The 16947-nt window shown below is 41.0% G+C and overlaps 1 protein-coding gene across 1 annotated transcript; it reads right to left on the minus strand.

Annotated features, from left to right (window-relative positions):
* Positions 1–1492: 1492 nt before the first annotated feature.
* Positions 1493–11266, minus strand: KCTD12 (potassium channel tetramerization domain containing 12). Its single transcript, XM_067563255.1, has 2 exons — positions 9683–11266; positions 1493–1954 (listed from the first exon to the last, which is right to left on the minus strand). The coding sequence occupies exon 1, from the start codon at positions 10980–10982 to the stop codon at positions 9996–9998; it is 987 nt and encodes a 328-aa protein (XP_067419356.1). The 5' UTR covers positions 10983–11266; the 3' UTR covers positions 1493–1954; positions 9683–9995.
* Between the last annotated feature and the right edge of the window lie 5681 nt (positions 11267–16947).

Genomic DNA, 16947 nt, shown 5'->3' on the forward strand with positions numbered 1-16947 from the left:
ATCTGGATGCCCAAGTCCCACTAAAAGTGCATGTCCAAATCCCCATGGCAGCTTTGAAAATCTCAACCTTACTGGACAATATGGGACGGCACCTCTAGCAGCATGCCATGTGCAAAAAAAAAAAAACCCCAAAAAATAAGTAAATAGACAGAACCTAAGATAACGGGGTTCTCCACAACCCAGATAACATCAGCAAACTAGATGGATCCATGTTTCTGTTGCTCACAGATAGTGCAATGGTCAGAGCAGGATTTCTTTAACAAGCTGCAGAACAGAACTCTGGGACCTGTTGGAAATGGGGACAGACTGTCAGGGCCTGGTGCATATTCAGAAAAGGAAATCTCTAATGCCTACAATCATGAACCCCCTCACTAGCCCAACATTTTGAGGAGCTCATTTTAGAACAATGTGTCTTTTGTGACAAGGTAGCTTGTGAGCTATACTACTAATTTAATAGAATTATATGCAATGTGCAAACAGGACTCAAATGCTCCTTATTGGGTTATTATAGAAATGATGTGAAAATTAGAATGGAAATAGAAATGGGGACACCAAAAATATATTAAAAAAATGTTGATTAATCTAAAACCAAGAGAAATTGATGTAGCTTTGAAAAACTATACTTAGTAAGAAAGACAAATATTAGAATGCCTGCAAGTCACTGAATATTACAAAGATAACATCTCATCATGACATTTACCTTTGAGTGGAGAAAATTGGCTGAATGAGCTCACATTGAAATACTGTGATTCCTGAAGGGGGATTAAAAGCTAAATATAAATTTAATAGTGACATGTAGTTAGTAAGTGGGATAATGGCAAAGCTGCACATGGATGAAAATGTAATTTCTAAAGGCTTATCCTTTACCTTACAATTTGCTGGGCCCCATAGAAACGTGGTATGAGAAATACAACGGAAGAGAATAATTTCCACCTGTGGAGTTCAGTGAATAAGCTGCATTTGCTGTGCGTGTGTATTAGACTTTGTTTGGTCCTACAAAGTTACTGTGGACTGCAGGTTTTAGATGGCTCAGTATGCAGTTAGTTACAAAACCATAAGATTAATTTACTAAGCATACAAAACTAAAGCAGATCCAAGAGTCAGTTTTTTAAAAAGGACTACCTCTTAAAATACACAATAGTTGTTCAGTTATGGGAAGATAGCCGAAGAAGTAGCAGTGATATTCAAAAGTCAAATTCTGGCCTCCTTGAAGTCACTGAAAGTTTTATCACTTTTTTCAAAAGGAACAAGATTTCAACCCAAGTGTCTTTGAGAGTTCAATGGTGTCGACTCTTATTTGGGTGACACTGATAACTGGGAAAGATACAGAGGAGGGATGTAAAATCTCAGAGGTTCTGAAAGAACTCAAAAATAAGGTTTAAGTTAAGTGTGCTTTCTTCCAGAAATAAGTTGTTTGTTTGGGCCTTAGAAAAGATTCAGATGCAACCCTTAAAAAGACAAGCTTTTGAAAATGTGTCTGTACCCAAAAATATTTATTTGTGGCAATGCTAACCTTTATGGAAAACTCATTCCAAATATATCTACATTAGTCAGCATTGTTACAAAAATAATAAAGAGGATCTGTACTGAGACGAAGCAAGGCTTTTGAGGAAGCGTTTTCCTTCTAAAATTGTTTCATTACATTATAAATAGCCATAGAAAATAAATACTGTTTTGGATTAAGTATTGGAACATGTTGTCTCCAGATGGCAACATCACATAGCAGACAAGACAGTTCATCCTTATTTCTCCAGGAAAAATGGGGGAGAAGAAGTAGTGTTACCAAAAGGTTTGTCCAAGGATGCTGATTGAATTATGTGATTGTAATTGTTTTGTGGAGGGCCTGATGATAACTGCAGATATTCAGAGTGGAATACATGATGAAGAACATGTCTGTGCTTTCTTGCAGTTTCCTTAGAAGCATATAATACTGGCCACAGTTGGAGAGAGGATTCTGGATAAGAGAGAGAGAGCTATGGTCACATGCAATATGGCAATTCATGTGTTCTATGACTACACTAAAATTCATTTCTAAAATCTCATTTACATGTTACATTTGATGTATTTAGAGGGACCTGTATGCTTTGATCATAGGGTCTATGTATGTCACGCTGCCTGGAGTGGCTCATGAGTGAGAGTACCAACCTCAGGACAGACTATTAAGAAGCAGAATACAAACCCCAAACTGGTTGTGAGTTCTATATTTAGATTTCACCAACCAGGTAAACTCCTTAGACACTGGGCAGCCTTCACATGGAGTCATAGACAGTTCCCTTGAGCGTTCCAATCTCTCTTGCCACCCAGGGAAGTTTGACTCTGTTACAGATGATCACACCAAAGATCACAAAATATTCAGGTTACTCCCAGTCCCAAAGGACCAGTCACTTACCCCGGGCAGGTCTACACTGCCTGCAAAATTCAAATTCATAGCAAAACTGCCATGTCGGCAGGAGAAGCTACCATCTCTTGCAGAGGTGGAATAATTAAGTCAACAGGAGAGCTCTCTCCCATTGGCTTAGGGTGTCTTCACCAGACACGCTACAGTAGTGGAGCTGCGTCACCATAGCACTTCTAGTGTAGACTAGCCCTTAGTTTGTTTCAGGATTGACTACAAGTGTTGTCTTTGGTGTGAGATCTAGGGTGCAAACTGATTTGGGGGCTATGTACACACTGACGGCAGCAAACCGCCGTTAGATTGATTTTTCCGGTTTAATTGAGCAGTAGTGAAGACATGCTCAATCAATCTGGAAGTCGATCTAATACAACCACCTCCCCAAAAAGCATAGCGCTGTGCCATTGGGAACGCATTTTCCATCAGCACAGTGCAGTGGAGACAGTGCACTAAATGGAAGTTACAAAGTTGACGGGAGTTACGCAAGCTACTCTGTGTAGCTTGTGTAACTCCCATCAACTGCCGCTGAATTTTTCTGGCCGTGTAGACCTGCCCGGGGTTAAGTGACTGGTCTGGTCCTTTGGGATTGGGAGTAACCTGAATATTTTGTGGTCTTTGATGTAAAGTGACCATCTGTAACAGAGTCAAGCTTCCCTGGGTGGCAAGAGAGATTGGAATGCCCAAGGGAACTGTCTATGACTCCAAGTGAAGGTTGCCCAGTGCCTAAGGAGTTTACTTGGTTGGTGGAATCTAAGTAAAGTCTACACCGGTGCTTAGGTTGGTGTAACTTATGTCACTCAGGGGTGTAGATTCTTTACACTCCCTGAGCGACATAAGTTATACCAAAGAAAGTGGTAGGCATAGACAAGCCCTAAGTAAAGGTTTATTAACTAGAAAAAGAAATGAGAGTTACTTACAGGGCTAAAGCAGGTAAGCATACACATGCAAATGAGATGCAATCTTAAATTCAAAAGATAACAAAAGCATCTATAATAAGCAAGCTTTTATATCCTTTGAGGCTAACCCAAGCCAAGCAGCTTGGGGATCTCTTGCTTATGATGTTTAGGAATCTTTGCCCCTTAGAGTCCAAACAGCATAAAAATACTTCAATTCCTTCTAGTCAGGGATTCCCCTTCTCTCCTCTGCCCCCACCCCCACCCTTCCTAGAGTCCAAGCTGATGGGACGAGGGCTTCTGCATATAACCTCTTCATGGGTGTGTGGAGGAGCAATCAACAAAGCCTATGTTCCACAAAGTCCCATTTGGATTCAATAGTCCTTCCTGATGGGCAGGAAAGAATCATCTGTAGGAATCATGCAGTTTGCATTAGGTTTGTTCGGTGAGTTACAGAATTTTAGAACAAACACTTCACAGTCAGTTATAGAGCGCTTATGTATTACCTTATAGCATGTGATACAGATATTATAAACTGGATTAATACATGCAGCATCCTACAAGTATTCCATAAAGTCTAAACAAACACTAATATATATTTTAGCTATACCAGCCCACAGGGTATGCATAGTTTCCAGCTATGCATATAGTGTTCTGTGAGACCTGGGACCTTGGCATGAGCTTGTACCTGGTCTGCCAGTGTAACAATGTACAATAGAGAAAGAAGGAAGTCAGGGGTGGAACAAGGAAGGTGTTGTCAGGAAAGCAGTGAGACCAATATCACACCTGATAGAAGTAATGGGGAAATTAATGAAAAACATTCACCAGCAGTTATGAGAGAGGATTGGAAAGGGTAAAAAAGCACTGATAAGAAGGAAGATAAATGATTGGAAAGAAAAAAAGCAGGCCAATAAAATGCAAAACAAAAGTCACTCTAAAATGGCAATATAATTCCCATTGAGGATCTCTTTACCCTCCAGACCCTTGAGGAACTTCTCTATTTCACAGTTGGGTAAAAAATGTGACATAGCTTGCCACGTGACAGCCGGGAGGAGAGCCCACATCCTGTCTCCTGCTCCTGTGCTTTAAATCACTATATGAGGAAGAGTGGGCTAGTTGTTAAAGTGACAAGGTTAAGGGTGCTTTAAAAATATTGTAATGATTGTGGTTCTGATAGGGGACTTTTATACATGCCCCTATCTATGCTTGTCTGGTCAAAGTATAAAGCATTACAGACATGAGATTGTTCATAAGCACAAAGCATTGTTTATTTTGTAGGGTCAGAATCCATGTACAATTTTATTTTTGAAGAAGAGCTACTAATCAGCATGACATTTTAAAAAGTATTCTGCCCCTAGTTACACCAGTATAACTCCAAAGGCTTCAGCTGAGTTATTCTGGTTGTAAGGCCAGCCCCCAGCAGTAGCTGTAAGCAGCTCGTGCTCCACTTCCCATGACCCTCTGTGGACACAGTCCCTGGGAAGTTCCACCCCAAGGGTTTGATAGACAGCAGCTTTGTAGCTCCTGATTAGTCCCCCAGCCTACATAAACCCAAGAGGATCCCAGGAATTGTCCAGGCAACAGTCTAGATTTCTTGTAGCTGCCATGACCATTCCAGGAGTTTCCATTCCAGCTCCTTGCTCCTGAATTCCTGCCTTTGACCTTCGCTTGATCTAGACTTTGCCTCCTGAGTAAGATCTTGAAGTCCGACTTGCACTCTGACCTTTGATATCAATCCTGGCTGGACCCTGACTACAAACTCCTCTGCTACTCCCAGCCTCAGACTTGTCCCTGCTCTGACCTTGACCTGCAACCCAGCACCCTGTCTGAGAGCAGGAGAATCATGTGACTCCACACCAAAAGATGGATTTATAGCAAATAGATCCTGTCAAACTAACTCTCTTTCTGATGAGATTGTAAATTTGGTTGACAAAGGCAATAGTGTTGATGTAATAGGTTTCTGTAAAGTATCTGACTTTTTAATCAAAATATTATGTGTTTCCAAAACTAGAACAATATAGAATTAACATGGCACATACTAAATTATTGAAAACTGCATCACTGATGGGTCTCAAAATGTAATCATAAACATGGGCAGGTATATTTCTAGTAGGGTCTTGAAGAGATCAGTTCTTGGCCCTATGCTATTTAACATTTTTATCAATGACATGGAAGAAAACACAAAAGCATCACTGATAAAGTTTGCCGATGACACATAAATAGGAAGATTGGTAAATAATGTATACAAGTCAATGATACAAAGCGATCTGGATTGTTTGGTAAACTGAGTGCAAGAAAACAATGTGTTTGAATACAACTAAATGTAAAATTATACATCCAGGATCAAAGAATGTAAGTCTTTCTTACAGGATGAGGGACTCTATCCCAGGAAGCAGTGTCTCTAAAATAAAGATTTTGCAGTGGCATGGGGGGGGTGTCATAATACTAGACGCATGTTGATGAATTGGAGAGGGCTCAGAAAAGAGCCACAAGAATGATTAAAGGATTGGAAAACGTGGTTTAGAGATTCGGCTCCTTGAGTTTATCTATTTAGCTTAACAAAAAAAACTTACGGGATGAATTGATCACAGGCTATAAATACTTATATGGGGAACAAACTTTGATAAGCCTAGCCCCCAAAGGCACAACAAGATCTAAAGGCTGAAAGTTGAAGCTAGACAAATTCAGACTAGAAATAAGGATAATTAATCTCTGGAACAACTTAACAAGGTTCGTAGTGGATTCTTCTTCACTGGCAATTTTAAAATCAAGATTGTATATTTTTCTACAAGATTTCCTCAGTAATGGAAAAATTGGATTTTTACTAGCAATTAATAACTAATCTTCCATGAATCGGACAAAATTCACTCCCATTAAGTTAAAATATTCATTACAGAGCTAGCTACTACTAATATAGGATGTAATAATAAAATCACTCCTCCATTGGTGCAGCAAAACTTTTATTGCATTTTTCTAATGAATCCAAACAAAATTTGTGATGAGATGCTCTCATCACCTTTTCTCTTTACAGGGCAGTGTTATATTAGTTACTAATGACATTAATATTGCCTGAATTCATAAAAATGTTAACATCTCAACTGGCCAGTTATACCGTATTATCCAAATTAAGCTATTGAAGAATAATGTTTTCTCCAAGACTGAGGGATCAGCAAGTTGGCACCACAATAGTTTTTTGTGTATCTTAAAGAGAGAGAGTGTGCATTACTAATCTTTATCTACATCGTCCTCAGAGAAACAGCACTATACACATGCCATCCCTTGCTCCATGTTTCAGTTTTATTGACTAGTTAGGAAGTTTTGCTGAAGATGTGAACACTGTGCTGTAAAATATAAAGCAAAGCTAATGACATCATGCAAATTGCCTGTCACGGGAATAAAAGAACAGTATAAATAACATGACTAAGTTAGTATCAAAAGAACAAGAATTTAATTTGGTCTGTAACATCCTCCTAGGAGGATGTCTGTTTCCAACATTATACAAATGTGAAAACAAGGATGAATATACGGCTCATTATCTACATGTATAAAAATATAAACATCCTATCAAACAAACATTTATTGTAAAGATACCATCTATCACACACTACTGATAAAAGTAACTGTGCCTTAACTTCTAATTAAAAGAAACTGGGTTTTTTTAAGTTAGTGCTTATTAATAGTAGCAGACTTGTATTTATTCACAAAACAGGCAAAGCATGATCAACAGAAATTCCAGAAATGTATACAGTGCTCCACTAGCATGCTTCCACATTAACCTGGAGAGGGACCACCTCTAAAGACAACAGGTTAGGCGAGCTACCACATCTACTCATTCCTTAGGCTCTCAGAGAGGCAGCAAGAGTCAGTAACTTGTCCAGTGGAAGATTGCTCACTAGGAATTTGTCTGCAACTACTAACTCATTTTTACATAAACTGCCAATAACCATGGTAGCTATCAAACAGCTAATTACTTTAGGTCACTACCAACCTGAGTGTAGATCAGAACCAGTGACCTATAAGTGAAAGGCTCCATATCTCACTTTCAGTCACTGCTTAGTTTTTAAAATCAAAGACACAAAGATTGGGAAAACAACTAGTTTGTGTTAATTTTATTACACTCATTCTTTTTTTAAAATAATCATGAGTTTTTGGGTCATCTGCTAGCAAATAAACAGATATTTACTGATAAAAATACAGGTACCTTCATTTTAGGGTGGCATTGAGCCAATAGGAAGGTTAGTTATCATTCACATTCAAGCAAATAAGTGTAGACAAATTTAATTCTACAATTGTTGATATTCATACTTCATTTTTTTCCATAGAAACAGGTATAAGAAATGGATCAAAACATTACTATCTTATATACAGAGTAATATGCAAGTGTTCAGGTTAGATATACTTTATGAAATTTTGTAGCACTAAAATGAATAAAAAACTAAATGATTCGTGTAAAATGTTTATATAGTGTATATATACACATTAAATCACAAATTCAATATAACAGTTTCCCATTCATATCTCCTATGATGAATTTATTAAGCTATAGTACAAGATTCTTAAAAATAAACTAGCTGGAGCTAATTTAAACACTTACTGAAAACCCATTTTATACAAAATTTTAAAAAACAAACTTTAGAGAAAGTTACTTAACAGAAACTAGAAAAGGATAGTCATTGACTTAAGAATGACATCGTAAATACTTAGTAGTTGTGATCAATATCCTTTCACTTGTGGTATAGATGAGATATGCACAAAGAAACTGTCTTAGAATAAGGCATAGGACAACCAGCTTTCATTCTGTTTTCTGGTGCACTGGCCTCCCACTACTATCTTATTATTGCTCATCTAATTTGAAATGTATATTTTACTTTTAAAAATATTTCATTTTACAATTATCTACAACTGGACAATACCTGGTGCTCTCATGTATATTTTCATCTTAATCACCTGGGTAAACTCTACCTTAATATATAAAAAGGTAAGACTGCAAATTATTTTCAGAGTTACGCAAAAGTCATGCACGCCTTTAGTTAAAGACTAGGCGGTGAAAAGAAAGTATTGAAACTCATATTGATTAACTTTGCTCAAATAAAAATATTTAATATTATCTGAAGCTATAACTTTGTTAAAAGGAAATGAGGTTTAAAAATGAAAACCCAATGTGAAACTCTTTGGTTAGATTATAAGTGCTAGTAATATCTCTAAATACAAGAGTCAGGACAATCAAATTAAACTACAGTTTTTACCTTTGTCACGTCAAACTTTAATATGTACCACTCAAGTCCTTGAATGTTTAAGGATGGGTAAAAAGCTGTAATTTTTGTTGTTGAAGCTTGAATAGATAACTCTTTTTAAAATTCAAGAAGTGTAAAGTGCTTTTGTACTCAGATCCTTAGCTGCTTATTAGAAAGAGATGCTAAACCTTCATTCATTACAAAAACTTGTGCTTATATAGTATGTTGTTCTTCCACAGAAAGCTGTGGCTGCTTTTTCTGGAAGAGCAGCAGTTTTAAACTTGTTAGGTTATATAGACCAAGTTCAGCACTACTGTAAGTAGGGTAATTCCCACTGAAGGAAGTGATTGTTGCTGCTGTTTTTGTTGGGGCTGAGTTTAGTTCTGTACCTTTTCCACAAAGTGCTTACCATGCTTGGAAGTATTACTTAGCAGTATGATTTCTCTGATAATACTGCTACAAAAAAAAACAAAACCTAAAAATCAGTATTTATTTTGTAAAGAAAGCCATCTGAGGAAGCATTTCAGTCAAATTCAACAATTATATAGTCCTAAAGTGACAATACAAAGTAGCAAGCAGGATTCACTTGTTTTTACTTGTATTTGTAAATGTGTATCACTTCAATACCTAAAAATCTCACTGTCATAGGAAACTGGCACTCTACCTCCATTCTGACCAGCCTGGTTTATGTCACACCAATCCACTTTAAAGGAGTTTAAGGAACATGCAATGGATTTGTATGTAGTTCCTGTATGGTAACTTCATGTCAACACCAAGGATTTTACACCACCTATGAAAGTTATGATTCACAAGCACTGTAAGTTTTCAAGAAATTGTTGCTTTATAGCTAGTGAGGATAGACACTGTTCTTCCAAACTGATCTAACAGTTTAAGTGGTTGGTAATCCAGAATACTTGTCCTTGGCCATAGGCCTTCTTCACCAGCCACACAGGCTTGATCCAGTTCTAGAGCTTCAAAGGTCAGGGTTTGGGGAAAGGATAGGGGAGATGGAGTAGGATAAGGAGGGATGGTCCTGGAGTGTTGGTCTGTTCCCCTCTCCCCCTCCACCCCCCCAAACACCATAACCACACTCTTCCTGGAGGGGGGAAAAAAAAAAAGATGAGCAAGAGTGGTAACCCATAACAGATAGCTGTCCCACTCACCATATCGTATTTAGATGGGCCGTTGTAAATCCGGGGAAAGGAGAAGTTAAAGCATGGGGATGGGAGGAAACAGCTGTCTATCCTCCCATCCTCAGCGGGACAGGCTGAGAGGGGGTACCTATTTCGTGGGAAAAGGAGAACAAGGGAGAGGGAGCATCCCCTGCCTCTGAGGGATGGCGAGGGAACAGGCAGAGTTTCCAACATGGGGTGGGGGGGAAGGAGTGTGAAGAGGAGCCGACACACAGCTGGGGGGGGGGAGAGGTCGGGGCACAGACTGATGGACGGCGCTGCGTGTGAGGGGGTCGGGGCGGGTTCAGTCCCGGCAGAAGACGTACTCCGTGTAGCTGGTCCAGATCTTGTCGTCGGCGGGGCCGCCCTGCTCGGGCGCGAAGGCGCAGGTGCCGGTGGAGGAGCAGGCGGCCATGCGGAAGCCGGCCTCGGAGAGGCGGTCGAAGGCCTGCTCCAGGAAGTTGAACTTGAGGTAGTAGCGGGCGGTGTAGCGCTCGGGGGGGCGGTCGGGGTCGCGGCTCTCGTTCAGCGTCTCCCCGAAGACCTCCTTGGCCAGCGCCGTCTTGCCGCAGACGGTGATGCGCGCCACCCGCCGGAACTTGGCGTCGGCCTGCGCCTCCCGCCCGATGGTGTAGGAGCCGCGGTAGCCGATGGTGATGTAGCCCGAGCGCCGCCCCGCCCCGCCGTCCAGCGACTGCGAGGGGGTGAGCAGCGGGCCCCCGCACGGGCTGCGGCTGGAGGTGGGCGACGGGGCCGAGGCGGCGGCCCCAGCCTCGGGCGGCTCCGCCTCCAGGTAGCCCAGCAAGGGCGGGGGCTCGTCGGCGCAGAGGGAGCCGTCGCGGGCCAGCAGGGCGGCCGGCCGGGCGCCCCGGCCCTGCGCCAGGCGGCGCGCCAGCTCGGGCAGCTGGAAGTACTCGGCCTCCCGCTGCAGGCGGCTGCGCTCGGGGAAGTGGTCGGGCAGCACCAGCTGCAGGTCCCGCAGGTAGTCCAGGATGTAGCGGAAGAGGAAGCCGTCGCGGTCCAGGAAGAAGCGGCCTTTGCTGTCCCGGGGCAGCTCGGCCGGCTGCTGCTGCGAGAACATGCGCCAGAGCAGCGAGTCCCGCACCGACACCACCGTGCCGCGCCGCGTCACATACACCTGCCCGCCCACGTTCAGCTCCACGATCTCCGGGAAGGCGGACGAGCCCGCGCCGCCCGAGCCTGAGCCTGAGCCCGAGCCCGAGCCCGGCCCCGCCGCCGGGGACACGCCGCCCCCGTTCGGCAGCCCCCGGGCGCTGTCCGCCAGGGCCATGCCGGAGCGAGCCCTTACCGCGGCGGGTGGCGGGGCGCAGCCGCCTCTCCTCCCGCCGGCCGTGGGAAGAGCCGCCGCTCGGCCCCTCTCGCCGTCCTCTGCCCCGGGCCGGCAGAGCTTCCCGCCGCCGCTCTCGCTGCGGGCGCGGGCAGCCGCGTCTCCTCCAGCCCCTTCCCTCGCCGCGGGCGCTGGCTGAGCTGCAGCCTCGCCTCCTCTCTCCGGCTGCAAGAGGAACCGCGTATTCCCCCCCCCGCTCTGTCCGCTGGGCGAGCCTCCTGGGTCAGGCGGAGACTAGAGGCGAGTCCCCGGCGCTAGCAGCTGGGCTGTGTTTATGTAGAGCTGCTGCACCTCGCAGGAGGCGTGGGAGGGTGGCTGGGAGGCAGAGCTGAGCGCAGGCACTCTCAGATGGAGAGAAAAGGGGATGGATTTACACTGACTTACCCTCCCTTCCCCAGGTTTACACAGGAGACTACAGAGCCCGTGTCCCTTTACTAATCCACTGCAAAGCCAAACTCCTTTTCCAAATGTGGCTCCGGCCTGAGATTCACTGGGAAAATGGTTGTACTGCGGAGCATTTGCTCATCCATCTAAACCTCATCAAAGGAGTAGTTACCCGCTTACCTGACAGAGCTGGCAAGAATCAGTATTTAAGAATCAGTATCACTGCACAGTGATTTGGAAATGTATAGCGCAGTGTAATGCAAAGTTTCTAAATGTTATGAATAAATGTCAGGAACTTATTTTGGGTTGGTATCACTACAAATACATATAAATAATATGATTGCTGCCAGTCAGAGCTGTTTCCATGCATCCCTATACCCACTGCTCTCATCTGCCCTTTGTGAAGGACATCCCTGTCAAATGTTATCTCCTTTTTTACACAATTGATATTATCTAACTTTCTGCATTTCTGATATAAATAAATTAAAACAATGAATCATGAAAATAAAATGGGAAGTGTTAATGATGGTAAAGAAATTAATCCCATGTCATTCAGAGGCCTTGTTACACTAGTCTTTTTTGAGCTTTTGTCCAAATTTTTATTGCCCAGTTGGGTCCTCACAAGGTGAGACGTGCTCCTCACCCCTCCCCCCTTTTCTTTTTAAAAAAAAAATATTATTTCCTCCATGGACATACACTTTGCATCTTCATGTATTTTTCTCTAGTCCAATACATTTTCCTGTAGTTAAAAGACTTGCCATCATTTTCGTAATAAATGTTTATTGCTTTAGAATGATGGCATCTGTGTTATCAATGCTGATGCAAAATACAGTCCACACGTAGTTCACCACTTTGTTCAACAAATAATGAATTCTTTAATAGTTTCGATATTCTTGTCACATTAATCTTCCTTAAAATGTCACACACACAAATCCTAAGAAAGCCAATACTGAATTTCAGTACTGCAGCACGTTTAGTGTGTTCATGAATGGTGGTCACATACATACAGACGTGAAAGTTGCCAGTCTTACCACACAGGGAATTGAATTTACAATCTTCTGCTCTAATACATAGCCTCTGCCATTTGAATGAAAAATTTCCCTCAGCTGCTAGCTGTGATAGATAGCAGGATATCTTCATGTCACTCCTTGATTCAGTCAGTAGAGAGTGAGACAATATCAAAATGATAACACTTGAATTGGTCTGATATATTCCATCCTGTAGAGGTAGAACACATAAACCAGTACTTCAGTTGCAAGATGACACATGCAAGGATGTCTGAATGTATGTGTATAATCAAGTGATGTTAGTTCTGATTTAATGTTGGCTCATTTGCTAGATCAGGTTTTTGTACACAATGTGCATAGGTTTTTTATTGTAAATTAGCTCCATTGAATTTCGTATATTTTGCTTGTAATGCCCTGACATAAACCAACAGCTGTTCTCCTCTGGGAGTGAAAGTGCTCTGTCTGTCTTCCAGCAGAGAACAACTGAATAGGCATGAAGGTTTAAGGTTACAGCAGTAGGCGATACCTACAGTGTATCAACAGATACAAACTTGTTTTAGGCAATCATAGGTTTGAAGGTCCATTGATGGAAGGCATGAAGAAAGAAGAAACTTTAGAAAGGGTTTAGAGAAGAGAGTGGTTCAGGGGGAAGTGAACTGAAAAGGGAGAAGTTTAACACAGGAAAAGAAAAACAGTTAAGAAATACAGGAATATATAGAAAGGAGGATTAATGGAAAAACTAGATAGCGAGAAAAATGCAGAAGTGACAGAGAATCAGAAAAGGTATTTTGGACTAAAGGAAGAAAGAACAGGCTTGGCAAAACCATCACTTGAAGTGAACATTATAGCAAATCCAGTCTGAAGAAAATTAAGACAGGAAAAGATTGAGGAAAGAAAAACTAGAAACAAATACTTTGTTTTAAGGCAGTCCTATTACATTACTTTTTATTTGGTAAAAAGTTGGCTGCCAAAGGGTTGTTACACCATCACATTTTCATTATTGTGGGCAACAATGCAAAATGTTAATCTCATTTTATTTTAAAAATAAAGAATTTACTGTTAATTTTTGTTCTGTTAACACTGTTATAGCACGAACAGGAAAAGAACACTGAATTGAACTGATCTGCTACCCATGTAACTGTAAAATTGTTTTGGCATTGATTTTTTTTATGAAAAAATTAATTGTATTTTTAATTGTGCCTGTTATCTGGTTAGAAGCTAATTTTTCTTGAATTGTTTTAGAGCCATTTGACCCTGAATATATGTACACAAGATTTTCAGATTGTGGTTAACTGGCAACCATTTTAGGGAATGGTTGATATTGGATCTCCTCTTAAATCAGTATCATCCTACAACTGCACCCCCATTGTTTGAGGTGGATTATAGGCAGTATATTGAGAACCTTGTGATTAAGCTGTGCAACAAGAAGATAAGAACACATAATGCTGGCTTAGTCTATTATTCATAACAGATCGTACAGTGGAATATGTAGACTTTCAAATATTTGAATCAGCATAACTGGGTGCTCTGTTTACCTTTCAGTAAACTGTGTCTTTCTCCATGTTCAAGTGGGCTTTAATATATGTTAACAAAAGCACATTGCAACCTGTTCATTAAGTTAGTAGGGATGGAGCATAATTAATGTTTAGGCTTATTTCTCTAGCAGTCACACAAACAAACAAGTTCTTCTTCACATGCTAACCCTACTAAATGTTTATTGCTTCCAAACCTAGCATTTCCTAGGAAGCAACATTTGACTGTTTCACTGTGTCATTATAAAGCACTGTTCTGAGTACATGGCACTGCACACTAGAGGAATTGTGCTAAATAAGCTATCCAGGTCCAGAAAGCTAGCTATGTCTGGGTACAAGCTGATACAATACAGCAAAATGTAGTATAAACCAGGACATTCAGAGTGTGGTGTGGTATCTATAAACTGAAGTAAGAGTCTAATGGGAAGCCTCTACTAGTATAGCCTATGTCACAAACTACTGGCCCATGAGACAAGTTGTGTTTGAAGCCTGTATCAGTGAAATAGCTATCATTTTATGTGATAAATGTGCCCCACACCATGATATCTAGATCTATAAACATAATTGTAAAGCAATGTCCAAAATATTATAGTCCATGTATTTTACCACTTTCCAAGTGGGGTTGCTTTCAGTTGGCATAATTTATTTTCTCCTAATATATCCTGAAAAGAAAGGGACTGTAATTATTTTAATATTCTCTTCACTAGTTCAAGCTGATAAATCTTCAGGAGGAATGGAGAATTATCTTCATTTCCCATCTCTTCTCTCCCATTTTGATACATTTCCATGGAGTGGAATTGGATTCCATTTCAAATAAGCTATGTTAAAATGGGTAAATACATCACATTAAATATGTATCTGCCATATCAGTCATTTGGTTGCAAAACACTGTCGTGATCTCAGTATTTTATTCTCATCTCATTGTATGTAGGAGACACGATTAGAGTATTAGTAGATGTGGCATTCAAAAATGTTGCATTCAGAAAAAAAATACATATTCCCATTTTAAAAAGCTGAATATGGTGTAATGGACAGCCTGGGTTCTATACAAATAAACAAGTTTGTGAACTTCTTTAGTTGTATAGTAACCTGTCATTTCCAAATGAGTAACTGACTTGAAAGAAGGCCAGCAAGAATTTGTGTTTGTTGTTGTTAGCTTTGTACCAGGACTGGCTGTGTATAGATTTGTGCTATTTTAATATGATACATTGCAGTAGTTTTACTAGTTACATTATAGGAAAGATGTAATATTATGTCAAGTGATACTGATTAGTTGGGGTTTTTTAATCTTGTATCAGAGTTTAAAAGGATGTTCCATCATGTCCCCCACTAACAGTAATCGTGAATAAAAATTATGAGTCTAAGTGTGTTCAGATAGCCCATAGGAGACTGGGAATCAAGATTAGTTTTTCACTCAAAATCTTGTTCATAAAGCAAATTCACCTATTATAGAGTAAGGGTAGCACCTAGTGGTATAAGATTTAAATTGCAGCCAGGAAGGAAGTTAGCTCAAAGGCTCCAAACTAGTGACAACAGGACAGAACATCTACAGTAAAGAGAAAATTGTAACCTTTTTATCATAATAGACGTAAATTAGCTAGTGTAACTCCATCCAGGGTTTCCCCTTTAGAATTAAAAATAGTAAACTTCATCCGCTGCTCCTAAACAAATATGGAGATTAGTGTCTAATGTTTCAGTTATGAAGACGTTCAGTAAGATTTTACTGCTTTATATTACTTTAATTAGCAATATGCTTGAATTGATTCTGAAGCAAAATAATTCACTTTTACTAATGGCAGAAAACCACTAGATGAATAGTACTGTTTATTGAGCTGAAGGCTTATCAAGTTTTAAGCTTGACAATGCATACTTAAAGAAGGCAATGGTGGAAGTGACAATAAGAATTCCCTTATCTCCTGCAGTTCATTCGGTAACTGAAAATGTGCGCCGTTTAATTGCTAAAGCTTGGGGATTGTTAGAGTTTTGCTTTTTAATGGTTCTGACTGCTCTTGAAATATTTGAAGTTCTGTGGGTTTGACTTTTACTGTAAAAATGTCCATTATCTTAAGTTGAATAGCACATTAGCATCAGCGGTAATATTCACAGATGCCCATTAAGTAGGCCATTGATAAAATCTCACATTGTACCCAAGGGATGGGTATGTGATGGCCAAAAACTTGAAGTCTAGATTATATGAACCAGAAAAAAACAAAATAGATCACTTCCTACAAACCTACTTCTCAACTGCTATCTATGGCTCCCCCCACAGCTAACATGGGAGTGTTTATAGATTTCACATGAGTAATAATGGAAGTAGCTGTGTATTCATCCCTGGTGCATCAATAAAGAATGTTATGTAAGCATTTGGCTTTATCTGATGGCATGTTGTAAAAAGGCCAGACATGATGAAAAAATATTTTACATTCATGCATGCATTAAACCAGTGGTTCCCAACCTTTTTGGCGCAAGGGCCACAGATATCATTTTTACAACCCTGAAGGGCCACTAGTCTTATCAACTCATAAAAATGTATTGACGTATACACCATTAAGGACTACATATTTAAACATTTAAACATTTTGATGCTACTGTGCCCATTTTTACATTCACTATTTTACACCTACAAATTACTCACAGTATGTCACACACTCACAGACAAAGCACTAGTGTAGATGAGGCCCTGTGCTTCAAAGTCAGGGTGAGTGGCCTGAAACCGGAAGGCATTGACTTTTAGAGCCCTGCTCCTCCTCAAGCATGGCAGGGCCTGCCTGCTTTGCCAGCAGCCTCTCACCCCTCCCCCCCACACACACACACAGCCATACAGAAGGAGTTCAGCGAGGAGATCGCCCGTCCCCCTGGCTGCAACAGGGAAACCGCACACACTACAGCAGGGAAATGGCCCGTGCACTCCACCTGGGTCCCTAGGCAGTGGCTCTCTTCTGCAGCCAGGGGCCAGGAGATCAGTGCTCCCCGCCCTCTGGCTCC

Source organism: Emydura macquarii, unplaced genomic scaffold, assembly GCF_026122565.2.
Source record: "Emydura macquarii macquarii isolate MOO-44397 ecotype Brisbane River unplaced genomic scaffold, CSIRO-AGI_Emac_v2 contig_2473, whole genome shotgun sequence".
NCBI classification, from domain to species: Eukaryota; Metazoa; Chordata; order Testudines; family Chelidae; genus Emydura; species Emydura macquarii.